Source organism: Cynoglossus semilaevis, chromosome 6 (genome assembly GCF_000523025.1).
Source record: "Cynoglossus semilaevis isolate Cse_v1.0 chromosome 6, Cse_v1.0, whole genome shotgun sequence".
Lineage (NCBI taxonomy): Eukaryota > Metazoa > Chordata > Actinopteri > Pleuronectiformes > Cynoglossidae > Cynoglossus > Cynoglossus semilaevis.
This window is the reverse complement of record NC_024312.1, coordinates 12,501,853-12,523,871: the sequence shown is the minus strand read 5'-3', so window position 1 is coordinate 12,523,871 and position 22,019 is coordinate 12,501,853. Positions and strand designations below refer to the sequence as shown.

Genomic DNA, 22,019 nt, shown 5'->3' with positions numbered 1-22,019 from the left:
TATGATGCCTGAGGTTATTTGGAATGCATGGGGTGGTATGTAGTGACTGTTCTCAACAGCAGGCAGCGCCGACACGTTGTTCTTTAGGTCCAATAAGTGTCTTTTCTTACTAATTAGTTTTCTTGTTGAATATTTGTCCCTGAAGATGGGGACTGTTGTTTTGTATATTTTATTAGAAAATGAAGAACAAATACGAATATCCTCTACTTTAGTGTATTAAATTACCATAAAATGTCAGTTGTTTTTTTGTTTTTTTTCAAACACTTCTGAACAGATGGCTGGACCGGCTCAGCCGCTCTCCTCCCGCTTGTGTCTCGTTCTACATTCATAAAACTAATGTAAGACTAGATTAGTTCTTCCCATGTTCACGAAGCATTTTTCTCATTATTGACCGTGGATGGAGCGTGGGCAGACCGCTGCCAGGAAGCACAGAGGACGGCGTTTGTCTGCCCTGACTGGCTGCACAGAGTCTTTGTGGAACAGAATGAAGGAAATAAAAAAGTACGGCGGAGCCTCCCTCCACTGGCCTGTGTCTGGTGTTGGCCTGCCCTGCGGTAAAGCAAGGTTATTCAGATGAAAGATGGTGTTGAGATTAGTGAGCCCTGCCCGAGCGTGTGGACGTCCAGCATGCCGCACTGCGTGATTTATGAGAGCCATGATATCAGTGGTCGCCACATGAATAAACCATGTGGCCAGAATTAAGCTCCTGTTAAGCGACGCACAACATTTTCCCAGGTGCCTCCGTCTCCGTGTGGAAATCATTGTAATAGTCGCCGTTGTGTTGGAGCCCAAACAGTACTGGTTCTTGATGGTCCCAGTGCAGCCACTGTGCAGCCACCACTTGTCAAGTTATGACATTTGTTTTTGATAATGCTAGACTGGGAATACCAACACAGAGGTGCTGTGCATCCAGATGAAGGCAGGAAAGGTTGGAGTTTAAAGGTTCACTTTTTTCTGTGATTTAAAGGAACGCAGTGGTGAGTTTAGCAGGATCTAAAGGTAAAGGTAAGAAATGAGGTTGAAACGTTCAAACTTCTACTAGTTTTAAGATGTAGAACAACACATAGAAACATTCAAGGGAATATCTTCACCTCAAAAAACACAGTTTTATTCTGTTTTCCAGTGTATAGAAATCGATGTTGATCGAACATCTTTGCAAAGAGCTCTCCTGATGAAAACACTGGATGTGCTAATCCTTGAAAATAAGAAAGAGCACTCCAGGCTTTTATGCGAGTTTGTCCTCAGAAAGAACAGTTACAATTATTTAATATTACCTTCCACTGCCAAAAATCTCTCACTAATGGTGCATCACAAAAAAATATTAATTTAGTTTTGTTTGAAAAGTCCTTTTAATAAGGGCTGACAAAAAGGTCTCTATCCATCCATTCATCCATCTGTCCATCCATCCATTCATCCATCCATCATTGTTCGGCCATCAATCTATTCTTCCATCCATTTTCGATCCATCTATTTTTTGACTCTTTGATATATATATTTTTTTCCCTTTTCATGCCTAATGTGTAAAACTCTGTCAGTGTCTCTTCTTGGCACAAACTGACCTCAGACAGTGAATTCATAAATCACTTTGATCTGAATAGGAGTAGTCAAATAAATAAACCAAAGATTATAATGTAATTTCAAGTTAATTTTTTTGGTAATTTATCATCAGAGACACAACCATCTTTGACATCTCTGCAGTGAGCAGCAGCAGCAGCAGCAGTAGTAGTGGTCAGAATACGCCCGTGGAAAGTCACCAACTTCAATATGAATTTTGTGCATGACGATAACATGAATATTTCACGTCTGTCTCTGTTTCTCCCTGTCAGTCTTCACTCTCTTCTCCAGAAATGATATGCAAATAAAAAAGCCCAGGGCTAAAGCAGGAGGATTTTTTCCCCTGAAATAATCTGAATCCAGAACATTCTGTCTTTATGAGGTAAAAACCTAATGTTTATGAGCATAACCTCTGTGAAATAACTGACTATGGAACGTCTATGTTAGGACCGAGATCCCAAAACTGAAGTCTGTGTAAAGGACCGAGATCCCAAAACTGAAGTCTGAAGGAGTCGGTGTAACGTTCTTCACTGAAGCGTGATAAAAAAAAATGGTTTAAAACATGTGACTGCAGTAAATGTCCCTTGAAAAAATACATTTTATACCGAGATAACGCGTGAGACATTTGCCGCCGTGGCTGCACTTCCTGCTGTCAGCATCACTGAAATTCCCATAAACACAGCCACAAACAGCTCTCAGTCTTTATGACTTCTACAGACTTGATGCTAACTCAAGTGTTAGTGTACAAAGCGAGGGCTAGAAGTAGAAGATAAAACACAAACAAAGACCAGATCAGCAGTGAAAAAAATGATGACTAAAAGTGCACAGACAGAAATATTTAAAAAATAAAATTCAAAATGTTACAGCAAAACACCAAAATAGTTTCAAAGAACGATCTGTATGAAACATGTACGTCAAAGAGTTATAAAACAAATTCAAAATGCATTTTAAAGAGACCCCAACATGGCAGAACAAATTATTACTCATGATTGTAAAAGAAAAAGAAAAGAAAAGCCCAGTAAAAAAAAGAAGAAGCAATTATGACCCAACAATAATGTTATTAACAGATTCCAGGGAATAACCTTGTTCAATCTGGACCAAAGTTCAATAACACTCAAAACAAAACTGGAAACTTCATTTCATTTTTCTGCCCAAAGTGATGTCACAATAAACCCTACTTCAGAACGGGTTAAGAGCCATGAAGTGTGACGCACACAACGTCCTTGCGATAAAATCCTTCAGCAAATACATGTAGAGTGGCGTCGTAGGGATTATGAATCATGACGATGCTTCGCCTCAGAGAAACATCTGCAGCCAAAGAAAACAAACAGTATTCCATATTTTGAAAACTGCCGTTTAAAAACCTCACCGTCTGCTGCCACGTCTTCATTATTTCTCTTATAATAGGATCTGTTCTTTGTAAAAATGGTGTGTTGTGACAATAGTGAGTGGGATAGATGGTGGAAACAAGCAGAAAAGACTGTCACTGAACCTTACTGTGATGATTCTGGAACAGTCCAGAAAGTACATGTTTATATTTGATTTAATCTTAAATAAAACGATAGCCTTCTACACTGTCGTTTACAAGGCAGTTACACTGAAGCTGTAAAACCCAGCAGCTGTGAATATGACTTGAAGATAATAAAGAATGTAATAGAAATCAGAATAAGATATCCCTTATACTAAGGGTTCTTAACCTTTCTGACCGTGAAGCTTAATTAAAAAAAAAAAAAGTCTTTGGGGCTTGGGAGATCCACATAACCTTTCTTATTTTTTCATTTTAAAAACATCTCCATATTTTTTGAAGACAGTCTTCTTCTCTGTATATGGGAGCTTGCTAAAGAACTGACTGATGCCTTACTGCCACCATGTGGTTGAACGCTGCATTGTAACTGAGCTTCTCGTGGATACCATATCTTTGGTGTCGTCAGTTTATAACCTCCAGTCTCCTGGTCCATGAAGCCCACAGGTGCAAAACTGAAACTTTTTTGCGACCCTCTGTGTGGCGCTGATGGTCCAAGCTGTGCCCACAGCCCTATGGTTAAGAATCACTGCCTTATACCCACATAACGAATAAAAAATGATGTCTCATTTATTTATTATCTTGTTTCCAAGGAGGGAATAAGTTCCAGTGGTCCATGTCCTTGACTGTAGGTATGTACAGTAAATCATGGTTATACTTCAGCCACTTACTTCCTGCTGTACTTTACACTATTTGCAACTCATTGGGAGGAAAAAAAAGACAAAACTGCAAAGAGCAGTTTAGGTGAAAGCCGCCTGTGTCCTGTCACGTCATTGGCTTCCCAGCGTGGCCTCAAACACATCAGCCATGTGGCTTCAGTGAGGGGAGTCAGTGTCTACGATGCTCCACATCATGACCTCTCTAATGAGGCCTGACTCTTAATGCCCTGGGCAGCATACAGGGACGGTCAGTGTGGGGGACTTATCTCAGTGGCGCTCTGTGCTGCACCGCTGCACGCTCACACCTGCAACCTTTAGATCACCCTAAATGAGCTGGCCCAAGGAATCCTTCAGCACTGATTACAAAATAGATTGAGTGGCCTGGAGACTTCTCATAAAAATTGTATATAAGCCCTCAGCTTGAATTTAGAAAAGGGGATAATGGGCTGATTGTGCAAAGACACGTTACACACAGAAACCCACGACTTATCAGGAATTCTCTCTGCTGCTCCTGACAAGATTGCGAGAGTCGGCGATGTTTCCGTCGACTGGTTTCCATTATGCAGATGTATATTAACACCAGCAAGACGAAAGGCTGCGGAGCTTGATGAATGTGCACACGCAGCGGTGAGATGAGCATTAAAGGCAGCTGTGATGTGTCAGAGAGAGTTTAGCCTCTGACTTTTGTCAGTCAGTGGAGCCTGCTGAGCATCATTCATGGTCAGCCAGGGGACAGGCTGCTTAATTGTGCTGCACTTTAATAAGTCACACACTACAGGCTGTTGGCCTCAATCATGCAGATGTCTCTGATGACAGACAGCACAGAAGGCCGAGGTGGCCCCGTCTCATCAGCATCAATGGTCTGCTGTGTCGTTCACCGTGTTGGGCTCATGTTCAGAGTCAGTCAGAGAGTCATACTCATGTGCAGATTCTTTAAAGTTTTTCTTTAAAGCGGACACAGTCGTTGTACCATTTGTAAAACTATCACATACACCAGTGGTTCTCCAACTGTTTCTACTCTGTACCACCTGAGAAAACATGGAGCTCTCTGAGTACCACCATGATGACCAACATTAGCAGCACAGGCCTTCCCTGTTCGCTTCCACCACAGGAGACATGTTTAGAAAGATGTTTATGTTTAAATGTTGTATTAATTGTGCATGGTATGTTTCAGATTTAGTCAATTGAAAATGTTGATGTGAAAATACGAATTTTACCCGCCACCGGTGGTATGCGTACCACAGTTTGAGAACCACTGACATACACAATACGTGATGTAATTTTCTGCGTTCTGACAAATATTTTCATAATTACATTTTAGTAAATTTAATCTTTGGCTCAGTTTTCCTCAGGTCTGAGTCTTTGCATCACTTGGCTACATGTGACTGGGTCTGTGGTGGTCCGACGCCTCCAGCACTGAATCTCCCCGCCCAAGGCTCCAACACTGAATTAGTGACATATTTTAAATAACGTCTCAGAAACAGCTTCCACTTTTGTCCAGTTTTATTCCAGCCTAAAAACATTATTAGAGTTTTTATTAGTATTTATTAGAGTTAAATTATTATACAATTAATCACGATTCATCGCACAATGTAAGAAATGTATTCAAAGTGTTGTTCCCATCCACCTCAGTATGATATGAACAAACATGCAGTCAAATGTGGTTTGTAAACATTCATACGCAGTATTCCCTTAACGAAAAAAAAAAAGGTCAAATATTTCTTGCACATCTCATTTAATGAATAATGTAAATTTGTGTTTAAAAAACTAGAAATAAATAAGGAGCTTATGTCTTATAACTCACTCTGGGACCGTCTCCGTAGCTAGATCATTCTGATACAGTACTGTAACACTGGCTCCTCACCTTGGATGTATAAGATTAAAATAAAAAACCAGTGATGTTTGCAGTTTGTCAGCAGAATCAGCAGAAGCAGAGATATTGAGGGGTTCGTCGTCCCAGTAACAGAAAGAACAGGAGATACAGTAATTTCATTTGTGGTTGAAGACTCTGCGTCCCTGGAGTTTAGTTTTTTTTATTTTTTTAAAGTAAAAATGTTTCACTTGAAACACAACACCTTTTTTTCCTCTGTCAGCAAAGGCAGTTTGTAGATGTACGCAGAGTCTGGGGTGGAGCGTGTCCCACTGGTTGGACACGTGTACTGCACTGCTGGAGGTTGTTTATGTTGTATGCAGAAATAAGAAGAAGAAGAAGACGTTGTTACGTTTAGGTGTACCTTTTAAATCCACAACATGGGTTAGAACAGAGGACTTTGTTCTGCAAAAAAAAAAAAAACAACTCATTAAGTTAAACAGTGAACTGAACCTGGCGTTAAATCTCTGTGTGAAAGAAGAAATTAAGAGCAAGGTGTTTACCTAATTTAATCAGCATTTGAATAGGTATATATTTGAAGGATAGTATTATTATTATTATTATTATTAATAAATAATATTATAAACAAATACATTTACGCAAATCTGATGATCTTTTAAAGAACAGTTTGTAGTATTTTAACAGCATTTTTTTTTTAACTCACTCTCTGAGGTTGGTTGATGAACACCACTCACAGACGTGTGTCTGCCCACATTAGCTGCACTGTATGCCTCACTCATTACCATCTTATCTTGTGCTTAGCAACAAGTTTTCTGTTAAACAAAAAATGTTGAATAATTTATGGAGACAAGAACAAAACAACAGGCGCGTTGTTTTGTCGTGTCGTCTTCACATGTTAATTCTGCGTTCAGGGCGAGTCACAGGCAGAAGAAAGTCTGACCGCCCCCTGACCTTCCAGAGGAACCATTATGAGGATTGCAGTGAAGGAAAAAGATACACATGTCATTGTTCTGCTCACACTCACACATTATCAGTGCACCAAGCCCCCGTGTAGGCACAGCTAATGAGCACAGATAACAGGATCTTGTCACGCTGTGGACGAGCCACTTCTGCTGTTTCAAGTGTGAGCAGAGTTCATTTTATGGGCCGCTCTTGATTTAATGTAGGCGATTATTTCTATGAGTAACTTCAGTGTGTCCATGAAAGCAAGGTAGGAGGGACAATGGAAAACGGAGGGAAAAAACTGTGTGGTCGGATGTGCAGCCCGTGCACAGCAAATTGGCCTTTCAAAAGAAAGCTTCTGTGAACTGCACCCCTGTTGAGACTCTTGATCCCCTAAGAAATTTATGGGGCTTACGTGCGTGCATGTGTGTGTGTGCGCGAAGGAGGAGTGAAACGTGTCTTGTATGCGATCATAAGCTCATTATTTTTCTCCTCTCCTATAGATCTCCAACCTGTCATCACCTCCCCCAGTAAGTCTGCGTCTGAGCGCCGCAGCAGTTCTGTCACTCTGTGCCCACAGAGGCCTCCTCAGACTCCATAAAACACCCAGGTACCACAGGTCTGGAAGTTAGGTGAGTTTAAGGCCAAGTGCCTGTGGCTGTGAGATCCATCACCGTGTCTCTCTCTGCGGCCTCTCTGCTTTCTTTCTTTACTTACAACAACGGCCGCTCCTAATAGCACGCAGCCTAAATCTCTCTAATCTCCTCAGCCCACCACACATTCTCCGTAAGACTCATTTTAATCTCTTGTACTTTGGCATAAACTTGTGTGACATAACGTGGAGTGCTGAGGTATTACACTTGTCTGCGTCCATTAGAAGGAACGACTAAGGGCGTGGATGCTATCGCATTAGCAATAAAACAGTTCCAGTCAATCAGGCAGGGTCCCTGCAGGATTTGGCCCGTTCTATTAAAGATGGGCCTGAATATGAAAGCAGCTGTGGACTGTTAGACATATGTGGCATGATTAATCATCCTGTTAAGGAAATGAACGTGACTTTAACCCCCGCCTGTGCAGGTGAACTGCTACTTAGAGGAAGTGGAGGTCTGATTGATTTTCTTTCACTTGTGAGTGAACTACATGCCACTATCAATGCAGAAGATTAGGCCTACATGTGAACGCCTGTGTTATTGGATACAGTCACTCAGAAATATTGAACATGTTCACTGTCACACCCCGGGGCCCGTGTGTACATGCAAACGACCCGTCACACTGTCATACAGGCATTGAGCCGTAATCAGATGTACGGCGGTTTGGATTCATCGTTTTCATATTCACGCAATCCCTGTTTATTATAAACACCAGGTGAGATTCCCCTTTATTAAATCCGTGGTGTGTTCAGTGTCTAGAGACGGACGACTGCAAATCAATCGCAGTTGTGTCACCCAGATATAGGCGACGAGATACGCCGTACGTCCGTCATTCACACATCTTCATCCGCACGAGCAATTCTCCAGGATGTGACCTGAGCTCATGGAGAATCCATCATCGTACGTGCTCCTCCGATGCTGCGACATTAATGAAACAACCCGCAGCTCTGAGCAAATCAGCATCTCTGTCACTGCCACACGGAGGATTCATCTCTGCAGTCACTCACCGAGAGGCCACATGTGGCTTTTGAAGGTCTCATTGAAGGAGACACCGGAGGAAAGGTTCAGCGCGTAGATGTGCTTTAATAAGTAAAGTCGAGAACAAGAGGCGAGGCGTCCGCAGGCCGTGGTGTTGATCAGTGCACGTTGATGGTAAATCGCAGAGTTTGATGTTAGACTTTACTTTCATATGCCACTGTGTTGTCAACAGCATTTGACAGGGCATCAGTTTACAGTGAAGTTTTAAGTGAAGCTAATCAACCCTGGAGCGTTTTAATACGTGTTTTTTTTATCAACCCTGGAGCGTTTTAATACGTGTGGGTTTTTTTCAAGTTTTAAGTGAAGCTAATCAACCCTGTTTTAATACGTGTGGGTTTTTTTTCCAGATATTAATAAATCAATTGAGGTTTTATTATTTTTTATATTTTATATTGTGTAGATACAGTAGTTTGAAATGTAGGTCATGGCGTTGGCAGGACAGCAGTTGGTAATAAGCACAGGAGCCCAACATGTTCATGCGTCCATTTTTCTTTTCTGTTGAAAGAGGAAAAGTATATTGAATTATTGGTCACCAAAAATAATTCTACATTTTGAAAAAAAAAAAAAAGCAGGGCACAGGTTGAAATGTGTGAATTTTGTTGTTTACCTTCCGTCTGACAGGCAGCTGCACCATTATTTTTTTACAACAATGGTCTCAAACTCAAATTGGCCCGAGGCCACAGCTGTCATTGCAGTGTCCTTTAAGGGTCAAATTGACATTTGTGTTCTGGAATACAGTGAAAAATATCTGGACGACAACTTTTTTTGCTCTAGTTTGATGGGCAGCATTTGTCAAATTCATTTCAGAGCAATTCATTACAAACATTTGACGACGCTCACAATGATTCAATGATTAGAAACACCTAGACACACATTCATCTTAATCATGGGGAAGTGGTGTAAAAACAGGAAAAAAAACCCACTACTAACATTATCATCAATCAAGTTTGAAGTAAATGAAAAAGTCAAATAAAACACAAAATTAGAAGACCAATCGGGGGGTGGGGGGGCGGGGGGGGGAAACTGTACGTGCTGTTGTCTAACAACAAGGAAATCACAGGTTAACTGGTTTGATCCCCAGTCGTTCTGTATGGACTTTCCACACACGCACGTCTCTGAGGACGCGTGGACAGAAGACACAGGAGTGTGACAAAAGGGCAAGTTTACAGAAACCATCTTTGGTTAGACGACGAAAAAGAAGAGTGAAGGCAGCAGCAGCAGCAGGTCTTATGTACCGTGATATATTAATGCGACTAAACTGGCAATAAACCTACATCACATCCCTTTTATCACGTATTGCATTTCTTTAAAAATGCAGATTGCTGATTTTACAATCTTATTTTCAAAATAGAATATTCAGGAACAATAAAAAACCAAATCTACTTAAAAACAAATAAAGAATTGCCGTCAGGCTGCCAGTAACAGCTGTGGACACATTTAGAGGCCTCGTATATAGACTCTACAAACTAAATGGAAGCAACTTTTTCTCTTTTTTTTGGCCATATGCTGCAGGAAGTTAAAAGCACTCGTATCAGACGACGTATATTTCCTCTTACAGTGCAGTGTTGGACCACCAAGGAGCTGTCATTTTCTTTTCACTGATCTTTTTCACGTGTGACATCCCATAATTACAGTCAAACCTGCCGTAAAAGGACATTTGGAAACACGGGAGAAAACCAGCCCAGCTGCTATTTTACACCTTCTTTCAACACATAAATGTAATTCCAGGGTCAGAAAGTGGACTAAGAGCACATCCGTCTGACAACCTTCTACCCTGGAAAAGCTAGTTATTTTCACTAGAGCTTCTTTTTTTACTATAAATGATTACATTATTACTGGTCCTGTAAAGTGAATGCATTTATCTTGTTATTTCGCTTGTGACATCAACCAGAAGAAAATTTGAAATTCATTCAAACGGATAGACAGAATGACACTGTAGTCCACCGTCCATCATCTTATTGTTGATGGATTATACAATCCATCGATTGTTGTGACTGAAGGGAAAAGTGTTCTGGTCACTAAAGCGCCTCAGGCTTGAAACATCATCTCAGTGAGTACGGTATGTGTTTGTGGAGGTTCCAACCCTGGAAGAAAAAGATTCTTAATAATTCTATCATTGGGTTTATTCATAAAACTCCAGATCTTCCTGCTGTCATCTGCCTTTCTGTCCCAGCACAGTACACGTATACACATATATTTTGCTATATTGAGTAAGGCTGATTTATCTTGATTAGTCATGATTAATCCATGATTTTAATTGTTTGAATTATTACATCTTAGTTTTATCTTTCTGGACATTTTTAGCTATGTACACTGAACTACTGAGGAGACGACTGAGGGTGGAGCCAAACTGAGCCTGAGCTCCGAGATCCTCACGAGTTTGGGGTCGTTCAGACAGGAGGTGGGGATAAAAACAACCAAATTGAAAAGACTGGTGTTGGCATGGAAAATGATAACAACTAGAAAAAAAAAATACAGTAAATGAATCCTTCACTTCCAATGTCAAAATGCGTTCTTGCTGCTAGAAAAAGAATTGGCTTCTTGTTTACCGACTGTAAGAATATACGGATTATTTCGTCTGGGAGTTCTTAAATTTTCACCCGGGTTGTATTTTGGGTAAAAACATGGTTGTCCTTGAAATTAAAATTCATGCTCACTGCTCCTGTTTTGCATTTTATCAGAGTGGGTTTTAGTGAAAAATGCTGACTCCAGGTTGGTTTTCTCCTCTACAAACATGTCAACAGATTCAAGCTCCCCATTAAAATCTCTCTATAAAGACAAAAACAAAAGGCCTTTTCTAAAGTCATCAAATGCATCTGTGAATTAACGCCTGTGTCTTTCTCCCAAGGACGGACAAGGACAGTAGAGCAGCCAATAAAAAGTGGCTCCGTTCCTCTGTGAAGCACTTATCCTTATTTCCTGCATTCCCTCAGAGTGAAGGATGGGCTCGTCCTCTGCCCTGCCTCTCCTGCTGCTCAGCCTGGTCTTTCCGTGTGGTGTGTGGAGTCTGAACCCTGATGACCCCAACGTCTGCAGCCACTGGGAGAGGTGAGGACGTAGCCGGCTGCGTTTTTACGAGCGTGAGCGGAATTTCACATCGGGACCGGAATCTGACGGATACTGTTGATCCTGGAACTTTAGCAGTACATCTGCTCGGAGACGTCTTAACCAAAGTTCCAGATCTATTCTCAAAGTCCGAACAGCAGTATTGATCTGGCACGGCTTAAGGTGCCAAGAGATTGTAGGAGTTGCAGCTTCAAATGAAATGCGCAGGCAAATTGATCAGTGTACTCTCGTTCCGATCAATCATGACAGCCACAGAGCCTGAATAATTATTAGTTGTGCTGGATGGTGTCACATTTGAGAAATAAGGAGGAATAATTTCCGTCCTCGATGCAAAGGGGAGGAAAGAAAGCCGGGAAGATATATCATCCAGATTATTGCCTGGCCAAGGTGAGAGTACTGGGGACCGTGGCTCCACTGTGCCGACATCAAAACGTATTCCCTAAGTGGGTTGTGCTCGTGGCTTTAAGGTCCTCAGTCTGCTGCTGGCAGCATATATCATTAACACCAATCACCTTAGCTGCTTTCAACACGCTCATTTGCATATTGAAATGAAGGCCCTACTCCAGTTTGAGCAGAAACAGTGGCAGGACAAGCATTTAAAAACATTAAAAACAGTTTCTCTTCACCAGATAAATATATATATATATATATATATATATATATATATTCCAGGAAGGCCAACATTTTAAAGGGTAAATGCAGATTAATGATCAGGAAAGTGGACGGCTCTACATATTCATAGATGATTACATTTTTCATGAGCTAAGTCTATATTTTTTCCAGCCTGGAATTTTCGTCTTAAATGTGAGAAACGTATAATTTTGTATGAGCTAATCATTTGTTTCAGCTGCTCGTTCATCACAGTATCTTTGCTCGTTTGCCTTTAGTGGATTTTGCGTTGTTACATTCCACTCCGAAGAAAGGGAGCGATGTGTAAAATGATGAATATATATATATTGATATATATTTATATTATATAGATTTAGTGATCATACCCTGCTGTAGGATTAAACACGTCCTATAGATGCAGGGAATAACTAAAATAGATCAAATTGTTGTTTACCCTCTCATCAGTAATGAGTGAGTCCTCATGTAGTGATGCTGTGGAGTTATTGACATTTAGATGAAAATATAGATCAGTGTTTCCAGATTAATTATAATTGAACTGCACAGGACAGAATACTAATATCTGTATCGATATTTTCCCCACCCCTGACCAGAGCCACTGTGCAGGACAGAATTGTGTGTTAACCTGGAGAGCCATGTCGTCGTCCTCAAGCGTGACGTGTGTCAAATATAAGAGGAAGAGAAAAAAAAAAAAGCAGCCGAATCTCATTGAGGAAACCTTTACTGTTCAACTCCTTTTCTTTCAGCTACGCTGTGACTGTGCAGGAATCCTACGCTCACCCATTCGACCAGATCTATTACACCCGCTGCACAGACATCCTCAACTGGTTCAAATGCACGAGACACAGGTATGTTTACGGGAGGCTTGTCCGTATTTATCACATCACTGGACACGACCCTCGTCGTCTTCTTCGCCCCTAAAGCAGACTCTAGACTCGTGTCCTTCTGTCGAGGTCACAGTAAACCTTTTGAGTTCATTTGTTGTTAAATCAGACGTGTTATTTGCCTGAAATACAATTACAGTAAACGTTGAGAGTCCAGGGACTTTAGGCGAGGGTCGTTTTCACGAAATGCCAGACGTTTTACTTTTTACTTAAGTTTACTTTAATGCCAGACGTTTTACTTTTTACTTAAGCATTTTGTTCAGTCGTTCTTCTACACCTTGTCATTTCAAAACACCGTTGTCAGATATAAGCAAGGCTCTGGGCAAAATGCCCTTGAACAAGAAATGCCCCTGAAATTCTCATGATACAGACTCTCAGAGTTCCTCTGTACGGTGGACTGTTAACTTTTATCTTAATAGAAAAAAAAAACAATCAGGCTTTTGTTACTGGTTTGTTTAGTGTTTTTTTTAAAGACATTTAAAAGAATCTTTTGCATACCAGTCAAATAAGACATTGGGCAGGGATGTCAAACATATAGCTCACAGACCAGAACTGGCCCACATTCATAAAATACATGATTTAGATCATTGTTTCCCAAAGACTGGGTCGCGGCCCTCAGGTGGGTCGCAAGAGTTTTTTGGGGGGGTTTTTTGGATCGTCTCGCATCATGTTTCATGTCTATGAATAATTATATATAAAATTATTTTTAAAAATTTTAAAATATGGGTCCCCAGAAAAAAAGTTTGGGAAACACTGATTTAGATAGTGTAATAATAAAATGAATGTTCCCAAAGTTCAGACAAAAACCGACCATCTACAACAACCGCTGATTTTTGTTACTTCTTAGTAAATGTACCATGGTTTCAGTAATGATGTTTGGCAAAAGTAGCCCAGAGGGGAAAAAAAATGCGGTAAAAAGTTTGCCCGAACAAAATATAACTAAGCAAATGCCAACTGGGCCCTGGCTTTAGAACCAAAATATTATGACAGTAGTTATATTTAGCCCATGTACATTATCCTGCCTTTAAAATAGGTCAAGTCACTGCTCACATCACTTTCCTGTCTGGATGTGGCTGTTTCTGCAGGATCAGCTATAAGACAGCTTACAGACGAGGAGTCAGGACCATGTATCGCCGTCGCTCACAGTGCTGCCCCGGTTACTTTGAGAGCGGAGACTTGTGTGTTCGTAAGTACGAACCTTTCACCTCGACCTCACTGATTGTTGAACACACGGAGATTATTACCGTAGCTTCTAACAACACATACAGTACAGTAGAGCTGGTGCTTGGTTCTTTGGACGCCCCGTGACTGGAGTCAGCTTCTACACCGCTGAGTGAGTTTATCTGTGGAGGAGGAGCAGTATACACCTAAACCTGCCCCCAGCTTTACTCTTCCTTATAGAGTCGTTTAATTGAAGTTATATAACATTGGCGAGAATTAACAAGCCAACGGAGCCCTGGTTACAGACTGTGCAGTTACAGCACCTGCTGTAAAAACCACGTGTGAAGCGTTACAGCACCTGCTGTAAAAACCACGTTTGCTTCACACGAGAAGCAAAAGTCATTAAAGTTAGCCTCAACCACTACGCTGATTAAAATCCATCCCTGTCATTTCTGAGCTTCAGTCTAATGTCACCGGTGCTCTCTTTACACACACACACACAGACACACACACACATCAAACAGAATATTTTGTATGTTGGACACATTACACAGGACGCACGCCACGGTTCATTTCCAATTCCCTTTTAGAATGAGAATGTAGTCAGATAATTATGTCTATTTTAAGAACGTGGAGATCTGAATAGTAAGAGTGACTGATTCTCCTGACGCCTGACCTTCAGGCTTGTGCTCTTTGACCAGGGCGACGTTTGCCCTTGTCTAGACTTTACCAGCTTGAGGGCAGCAGAGCACTGGGAAACCAGCCAGCCTGGAGGAGTCACTGTGATTATCTGGAGGTGTTTAAGAGGAGGAGGGAGGAGCAGATAAATCAATAACGTATTCATTAACCCTTCTGCTGACAATGGAAGTATTGGTGTCCTACCAGTCTTTTCAGGACGTCAACCAGCTGAATATGAGAACCTTGGAGATGTCTGACTCCACTGACCTATCCCACTCGATGAATTCAATCTCTTTAATGTAATATCTCAGCCGGACAGTAAGTTAAGATGCACTAAATCATCAGTTGTCTCAGACTGTGGTCTTCAACTTCTTCGGGCCAAGGACACTCTCTCTGCTGTGCATATTCTATAGATTAGTATTCGTACTTAGACTGGGCCGAGATGAATTTAATTTATTATTATTTTTACACTGTGCTGTTTTTAATTTTTTAATATGGCTCTAACTTCCAAGTATGCAAATCAGAAATTGAGGAAAGTATAACTGCACCAGAGGTTCTTAATTTGATCTGGACTTTACTTTTGAACTAATTTAGGTCATGTCAATAAACTTCAAGGCATGGACACTTTCTATCCAAAAAATGTTTTGACATTTTTAGACAAACATTATGTACTGTATACCACTTATCTTTAGGCTCTAAGGCTTTATATATATTTATATATATATATATATATACATATGTACTGTATATACTGTATACAGTTTAATTTAATCCCAGCACTCTGGCCGCTGTTGGCTTTAAAGGTTCGCTCTTGCCAAGCTGATCTACGTGTGGTGCCAGCACGCTGGCCATTTTGTAAATGTATTCAAAATTTCCTGGACTGATCTATTTCTGGAAACTGTGTTAATTTCTGAATGGAAACTGTCCGACAAATTTAGTGTAGCGCCATCCATTAACGCTTACCAAATTTGGTACGCTGCCAGGGACATTAAAGGAGTGCTCGCCTTTCATTTGATATTTAAATTGTGTGGCAACACAAAGAAAATTACAGCCAGCGATTATTCCTATATGAAACGTCTGTGAAGGAATCGTGGACGTGATGTACAGTCAAAGATAGCAGCAAAAGAGCAGGACATTTTTAATGAGGACTTTTAATAACAGTCTAAACCTGAATTCCGCCCATTTCTTGTTTTCCACGGTTGGTCAATTATCAGTGAAGATACTTTTGATCTTGGCTAAGTTATTACTTCACTCCCAGAGTAGCAGAGTAGCCACCGAGTCATTTCCCTCCTAATAAGTGTGATTATTACAGCTGGACATTAGGAAGAGAGAGACGCTCTAATGGCAGAAGCTTGTAATATCTGCAGAGGCTCACAGGTTATGAACAAGCTCTTTTCATGCAGGACATTTAGACTCGATGACTTCGACATGACTTTTGTCTTGTCCTGCGCCGCAACTTTAATTCTGAAATGACTTTGGGAGCAAAATTAGTTGGGCGCTGATAACATTTCAGGCCGCAGTACGCAAACGCATCCAATGTCTGGGTGTGCCTGATTGGAAAGATGATGAGATTTTTCTCCAGAAAGGGAATATGTGCTTTTGATTTCTTTTTCATTTGGGCTTTGTTGCATTTTTTAATGCTTCAAAGATGCAGTCTTAAAATAAATCATGTTGATAGATGAGAGGCATGTGGAGGAAGTTTCTAAGAGAGATGTGCGATATGCTCTGAAAGCACCTCTGGTACACTCATTTAGCCACGAGCATCCTCGCAGTGCTCTGTGTTTATCACCACACTCTGTTCGGCGAAAACATTCGACGGTTTCAAAACCTACAAACAAACAAATCCGAAGAAGCAACATTATTATTTTTTTTAATTTAATTATCTGTTTCATCTGACATTAAAAGAGATTATCGTCTGACTGGCCAAGGATATTACATTTATTAACACCGCATGACAATCACCAATTAGCCCCCATTGTTCCCTGTTCTGATAACACCTCTGCATAATGAGTTAGATTAGCTTTTTATCTAGATGAAAGACTCCATTTTCCAACAGATTCTTCAGAGCCGAGTGAATGAATTTCAATTAAAATGAAAGACCTACCTCCTACTTTATTATGCCATCCCTCAGTACACTGGTTCAGATCTCAGGAGAAGGAAGTGCTTTATCCTCTCTCCCATATTCAAAACTTCATTTCCATATTCCTCTTTTCTGAAGGATGCGACAGCATTTGCATTTCCCTGTTCTTGCTGATCCAAATTTGCAGATTGAATCCAGACGAAATCATGTCATCACGGTGACATTGAATTCGCCTCCTTTTCTCATTGAGATTGCTCTACATACTGTGGACGCATTGATAACATGAAGTCGCTGTCGCCCCCTTTGTCAGCACAAATGTTGGAGCTAGTTCTCTTTCTTGTTTTTTTGCCGGCTTACTAAAAGGAAACAGCCCATGCCCAGGAAATCTTCCATGAATAATCTTTCAATCTCCAGTCTTGCTGTTTTCACACTGGAAGCATTTGTACGATTCACACCAGCTCCTGGGTGTTTGGGATTCACCCCGGCTTCTCCCCTCCTGCTACACCTTTCTTCTGTCAGTAGATTCTAATCGAAGTCTGATTGAGTGATAATCTATAGCAGCAGTATTCAGGCCTGCTGCCAGCTCCTGCTGACCTCTATATGCTTTCAGACTGAACACCACAGCGTGGTGCACAGAGCTGTAAAATCAGCCCAGGACTTTTGTTAAAAAAACTGTATACAAGGCCTTTTGTGAATTTTGATGCCAGAAGATGGCCGACTCGTCTGAAGTGTTGGATGAAGTCTCATCAGTTAAGACGATGGACTCTTGGATGGCCTTGGGTTTTTGCACCATCCATCTTCAGCCCATGTGTACCGCCCGTTTCCACTGGGCCCAGTTTCTGATTCATTGTATTTGCCTGGCTGTCTCCCTCCTGCGATAAGAGCCTCCATGTCTCCAATCTGCTGGCCTGACGCCCTGGCTGCAGATTTATTCATACTCAGATACTTTTGTGGTATTTTGCCTTTATGCAGAAAATTGGCAGTGTAAAAATAAACAACTCTTTGTAGGTCATTTCATTTCGCAGATGAACCAAACTTCCAGCTCTTGCGAACATGCTCCGGAGAATAGTAATGCACGTCCAATCAATGGGCTGCTGTGTTGCTCGATGCGAACGATCAGGAAAAGTGCAGAGTTAGTAAACAGTGTGCGGCCTGGGCCTGCTACATTAGAGCGTCACTACATGACAAAGCGCAGGCTGATCAAATTAAAGGGGATTTACAGCCTGTTTCCTTCTGGCTCGCTCTGCTGAAAGCTGCTCATCGCGGGAAATAAATCTTTGCGATAAACCAATGATGATAGTCACTTGTCAAGGCGTTAGAACTGATGTTAATGATAAGGTGCCATAGCATTGATTTAAGCCCTGAATCTTGTGCATATTTTCTGTAAATTGTTATCTTTCATGGCGCTGCCTGTTGAGGTTTTAATGTCGTTTTAAGCCTCGTTAGTCTCCGTCAACAACTTCGTTATGAACTGCACTGATGTGGGAATATCTCTGTGTTGCAGCTTTGTGCACAGAGGAGTGTGTCCATGGACGCTGTGTGTCCCCCGACACATGCCAGTGTGAGCCTGGATGGGGAGGCCTGGACTGCTCCAGTGGTGAGTTCACTTCCTCATAAACAGCCAATCAGTCAGTCTATTCCAAAGAGACATTCACAGCCAGGTAGTCCATAAGACTACAATGACATCAATGTCGGTCCATCTCAAAGCTGCTCAGCTTTGTGTCCTCTCTTCTTAGCAAACACAGCCAACGGGACAGGTAAGTCACAATGAATTCATTCTCATTTGCTGGAAGTGCAAGTGATTTGCTGGATGAGTACAGTGAATGGATGGATGCTCGCCTCCCACTGTGTCCACACAGTTCTGTGTCATGGCCCTACACATGATTAGTCCGCTGCCTATCGGATTTGCACAGAGGAGAAATGAACCTCTGCTGATCTGGAACAGCCCGACCCTGTGGTGGCCTTAATGTTTCCCGGTCACTTCACGGCTCTCTGTGATCAGCTAAAGGCTAAACCGTCACTGGAGCCGGACGAGAGGGAAGGACGTTTTATACCTTTGATATTTACTGTATGTCTACAGAGAAATACTGATCGTGTAAATAGCATGCTCTAATTCTTAGGCCAGGACAGAGATAGCAGTAACCTAGATTCATCGGAAACATCTGACGCCAAACTCTCCTGCTAACAACCCCTGGTAGCGTTCATCCTCGTGTTGCCCGTCGCAGACTCGCAGTCTGAGTAATAGAGGCTAAAATCATATCAGTAGTGTTGTTGTTGTATAGATCTATGAGTTTTCATTAGCAAGAGAGCAATTCAGCTGATTAGCAACTGTGTGTAAATCAGCTGCTCTCGCGGCGGTGCCGCTCCATTGAAGGTGGATTCATGGGCATAGATGACAAGCCTGAGTTGGCTGTGGCTGCTCCATCTCCGTGAACTCCAACGGGGGCAAAGGAATGTGAGGTTCAGGACCCCTGAGACCCTCCTCTGGTTGGTTAAAGGTGCAGCCGTGTGTGTGTTTCCATCTTCAGGTGCAGAGCTAATTCACTTTATTAAAACAGACTTGATGATTGAGACAGAGGCATTATTCATAACTTGAGATTTCCATACCAGGCAAGATTCCAGGCTTTTCATTTACGAGCTTTCATCTGTAGAAATGAGGAATGCGTGCCAATTTTTAAATTAAATCTGCACTCTTTTCCCTCCGTGTAAATGGTTCAGCATGTTTTTTGTTTTTTTTGTCTTCCACTGTAAATTCCGCTTTTACTCAGCACAGACAGGTGTTGTGAGCCTCCTGTCAGCGACCCGGTGTTTTTCACATGTGCTGATAAGCAAACACTGAGACCATTTTAGTCACGGGTCAATCAGCGTCATGGCCTATTTGTGTGTGTGTGTGTGTGTTTTAACACACTTGTGTTGGAATGACAAAAGATATGGGAAGTGTTGCTCAGGCTCAGGAGATGAAAAGCCTCTGTGAGACGCTGAAGCTGTAGTGACTTTCAGTCAGCGGTCTGGAGTCAGATCAAAGACCTGGACAATGTTTCTGGAGCAGCAGTCCCCAGGAAGCGGTTTTGTATATGGGTCAGGTGGTGAAAATAAAGCGTCTGACTGTTTGTGGCCAGAGAAATGAAGAGGACGAGGTGGGAGGGATTCAGTGAGTTGTGTTGGGAATGTTGGTCCACGGATATTGCCTGGTTTCCACCCGCTGGCGTCCTCCTGCTGTATCAAGAAAATATTCCATCCTCTTGCTGAGCCTGAGGCAACTGTCCCACTGAGACCAGTCCTGCCCTGTGACCCGTCTGGAGTCCTGAGGTGTTCAGGACTCATCTCATGACCACACTGGTGAATGGGAAATGGCAAAGAGGGTTGTTTGCGACTGCCTGTTGTTTGCTTTGTTCTACATCTATCACGAGTGGATTTGGAGCACTCCTCCCTGAAGAGAGAGAAATGATTCATTAATGCTGTTGCTTTAGTGTGATTGCTCTTTTGGCCTGTGTGTTATTTGTGTTGTGTGGTACGTGATGACAATATCTCATCTTTTCATTAGAAACGTCCCAGTAAAAACTCAGGACATTGAGAATGTGTGTTGACATCAGCTGTTTAATGTTTTAATTATCTGTCTGTTTTATTTCATTCTGCTCTCTCTTCACTTCATTCCCTGTCTGGCTCTTTTGTTTTATTGTACATATTTTGGTTTGCTAGTTTTTTATTTGAACAAACACTTTTTTTTATACAGACAAAAAAACAAAAAACAAAAAACAAAGCCTAAAAGCTATTGCTTTCTATATGATAAAGGCAGCAGAATATTAGGGATATCACTGGGACAACATGACGAAATTCGATCCACAGACATTTAAGCTGAGTTCCATCTGTTCCAAACCTACTTCTGTGTTGTGCCAACACTGTGATATTATTGTTTCGGGTGTAAGATACTGCAAAATGAAGAGAAGTCAGTGATATATATATATATATTTATATAAAGAAACTAGAATATTATCACTTTATTAAATTAAAGTAATATGATTTTTTTCCACTATTAAATTAAAGTAATATGATTTTTTTTTTCTTTGTTTGGCACTTAGAGAACACAATCCTTCGAAAAGGAGTTTAAAATGTGCCCCGCACCTCCGCCCTCCGTCTGCATGTACTTCTTTTACCGCGTTTAAAAAAATGTGATTCCTCCTGGTGAGTGAGCGGCTCTGGGTCACTCCGTGTCACAGTAATAACAGCGTTTCAAATGAAGAAAATGATAAAGACAGATGTTTAATGTACAGGGTATACTTAGTTGTAGACAGACGTGAGTCCTTAAATATTATGCGCACTGAGGCACTATCATTGATTTCTTACGCCTCACTTGGATAATGACACGTCCCTCGTGCTCCTGGGGCATAAATGCGTACCTTTGATTTGGGGTTTTTTTTTCTTTTCTTCACTGCCTCTGCTCAAAGTTGTTCTTCTCCGCCGTGGTGGAAATGCTCGCCCGCTTCTATAGAGACTCCACGAATCAATGATACCAATGTGCATATCTGAAACGTCTAAGGAGTAGTTTAGCTTTGTTAACCACAAAGCATCCTTTGTGTTCCAAGCAGAAATCTATCACACTTAATAGCCAGATCTAATGCGGTTGGTCAGCCGTGGTCCGCGATGTAACATATTCCTCCCTAATGTATTCAGATGGGAAGGCAGCCACTGCTCTGGGTGCTGTACACATGCTAAATTGATGAATGTGGCCTGTGAACACTTGTTTATGGTGTACTGCGCTATAGACAAGGGGGCTACATTCCACTTATTTTATGCTAATTGTTAAACAACACAATAACATTATTCATTATTAAAGTTCTACATCACCGATTGGATATATTAGCATTTCCAAATGACTGTACAAGAGAACTTTGGCCCTGGCCCAACAGATATGGAAGGAGTTTGTTTCTCCGTAGCTTCATTAGCTCGCTCCCCTTTATGGGCTCTTAAGAAAAGCTGTTAATGTAGGAGAGTCTCCTGACTGGACCCATGCAGATTAACTTGATGTTGGTTTTATAAAAAAAAAAATTAAAAAAATTGCGAGGAATCCCTCCGGTGCCCGGTGACAGTACCTACATATTATCGTCAGCCGTGCGTCGCAGCCAGATGGTTCCTCTTCAACACCAAAGCAGCAGGACATTGACATGTGCTGCTGTCAAAAACCAAGAGACTGTGAATTACACCGACCAAGACAGAGATGCTCACAAAGACGCACGACACACAAGAGGTGTGTCTGAACGTCTCCGTTCTGTCTCAGCCTGAAAGGCACTCTAATAAACTGTTGAACAGGTCATTTACCTCCGGTGCCT

At 41.5% G+C, this 22,019-nt stretch overlaps 1 protein-coding gene across 1 annotated transcript in view; it reads left to right on the top strand.

Annotated features, from left to right (window-relative positions):
- Positions 1-6,537: 6,537 nt before the first annotated feature.
- The window catches only part of megf11 (multiple EGF-like-domains 11), a 62,764-nt gene continuing 47,282 nt past the window's right edge, over positions 6,538-22,019 (top strand). Inside the window, exons 1-5 of the mRNA XM_025056413.1 lie at positions 6,538-7,140; positions 11,130-11,244; positions 12,636-12,737; positions 13,859-13,959; positions 18,197-18,289. Of these exons, the coding sequence (XP_024912181.1) occupies positions 11,138-11,244; positions 12,636-12,737; positions 13,859-13,959; positions 18,197-18,289 (403 nt within the window). The 5' untranslated portion in view covers positions 6,538-7,140; positions 11,130-11,137. The remainder of the gene's footprint in view (positions 7,141-11,129; positions 11,245-12,635; positions 12,738-13,858; positions 13,960-18,196; positions 18,290-22,019) is intronic.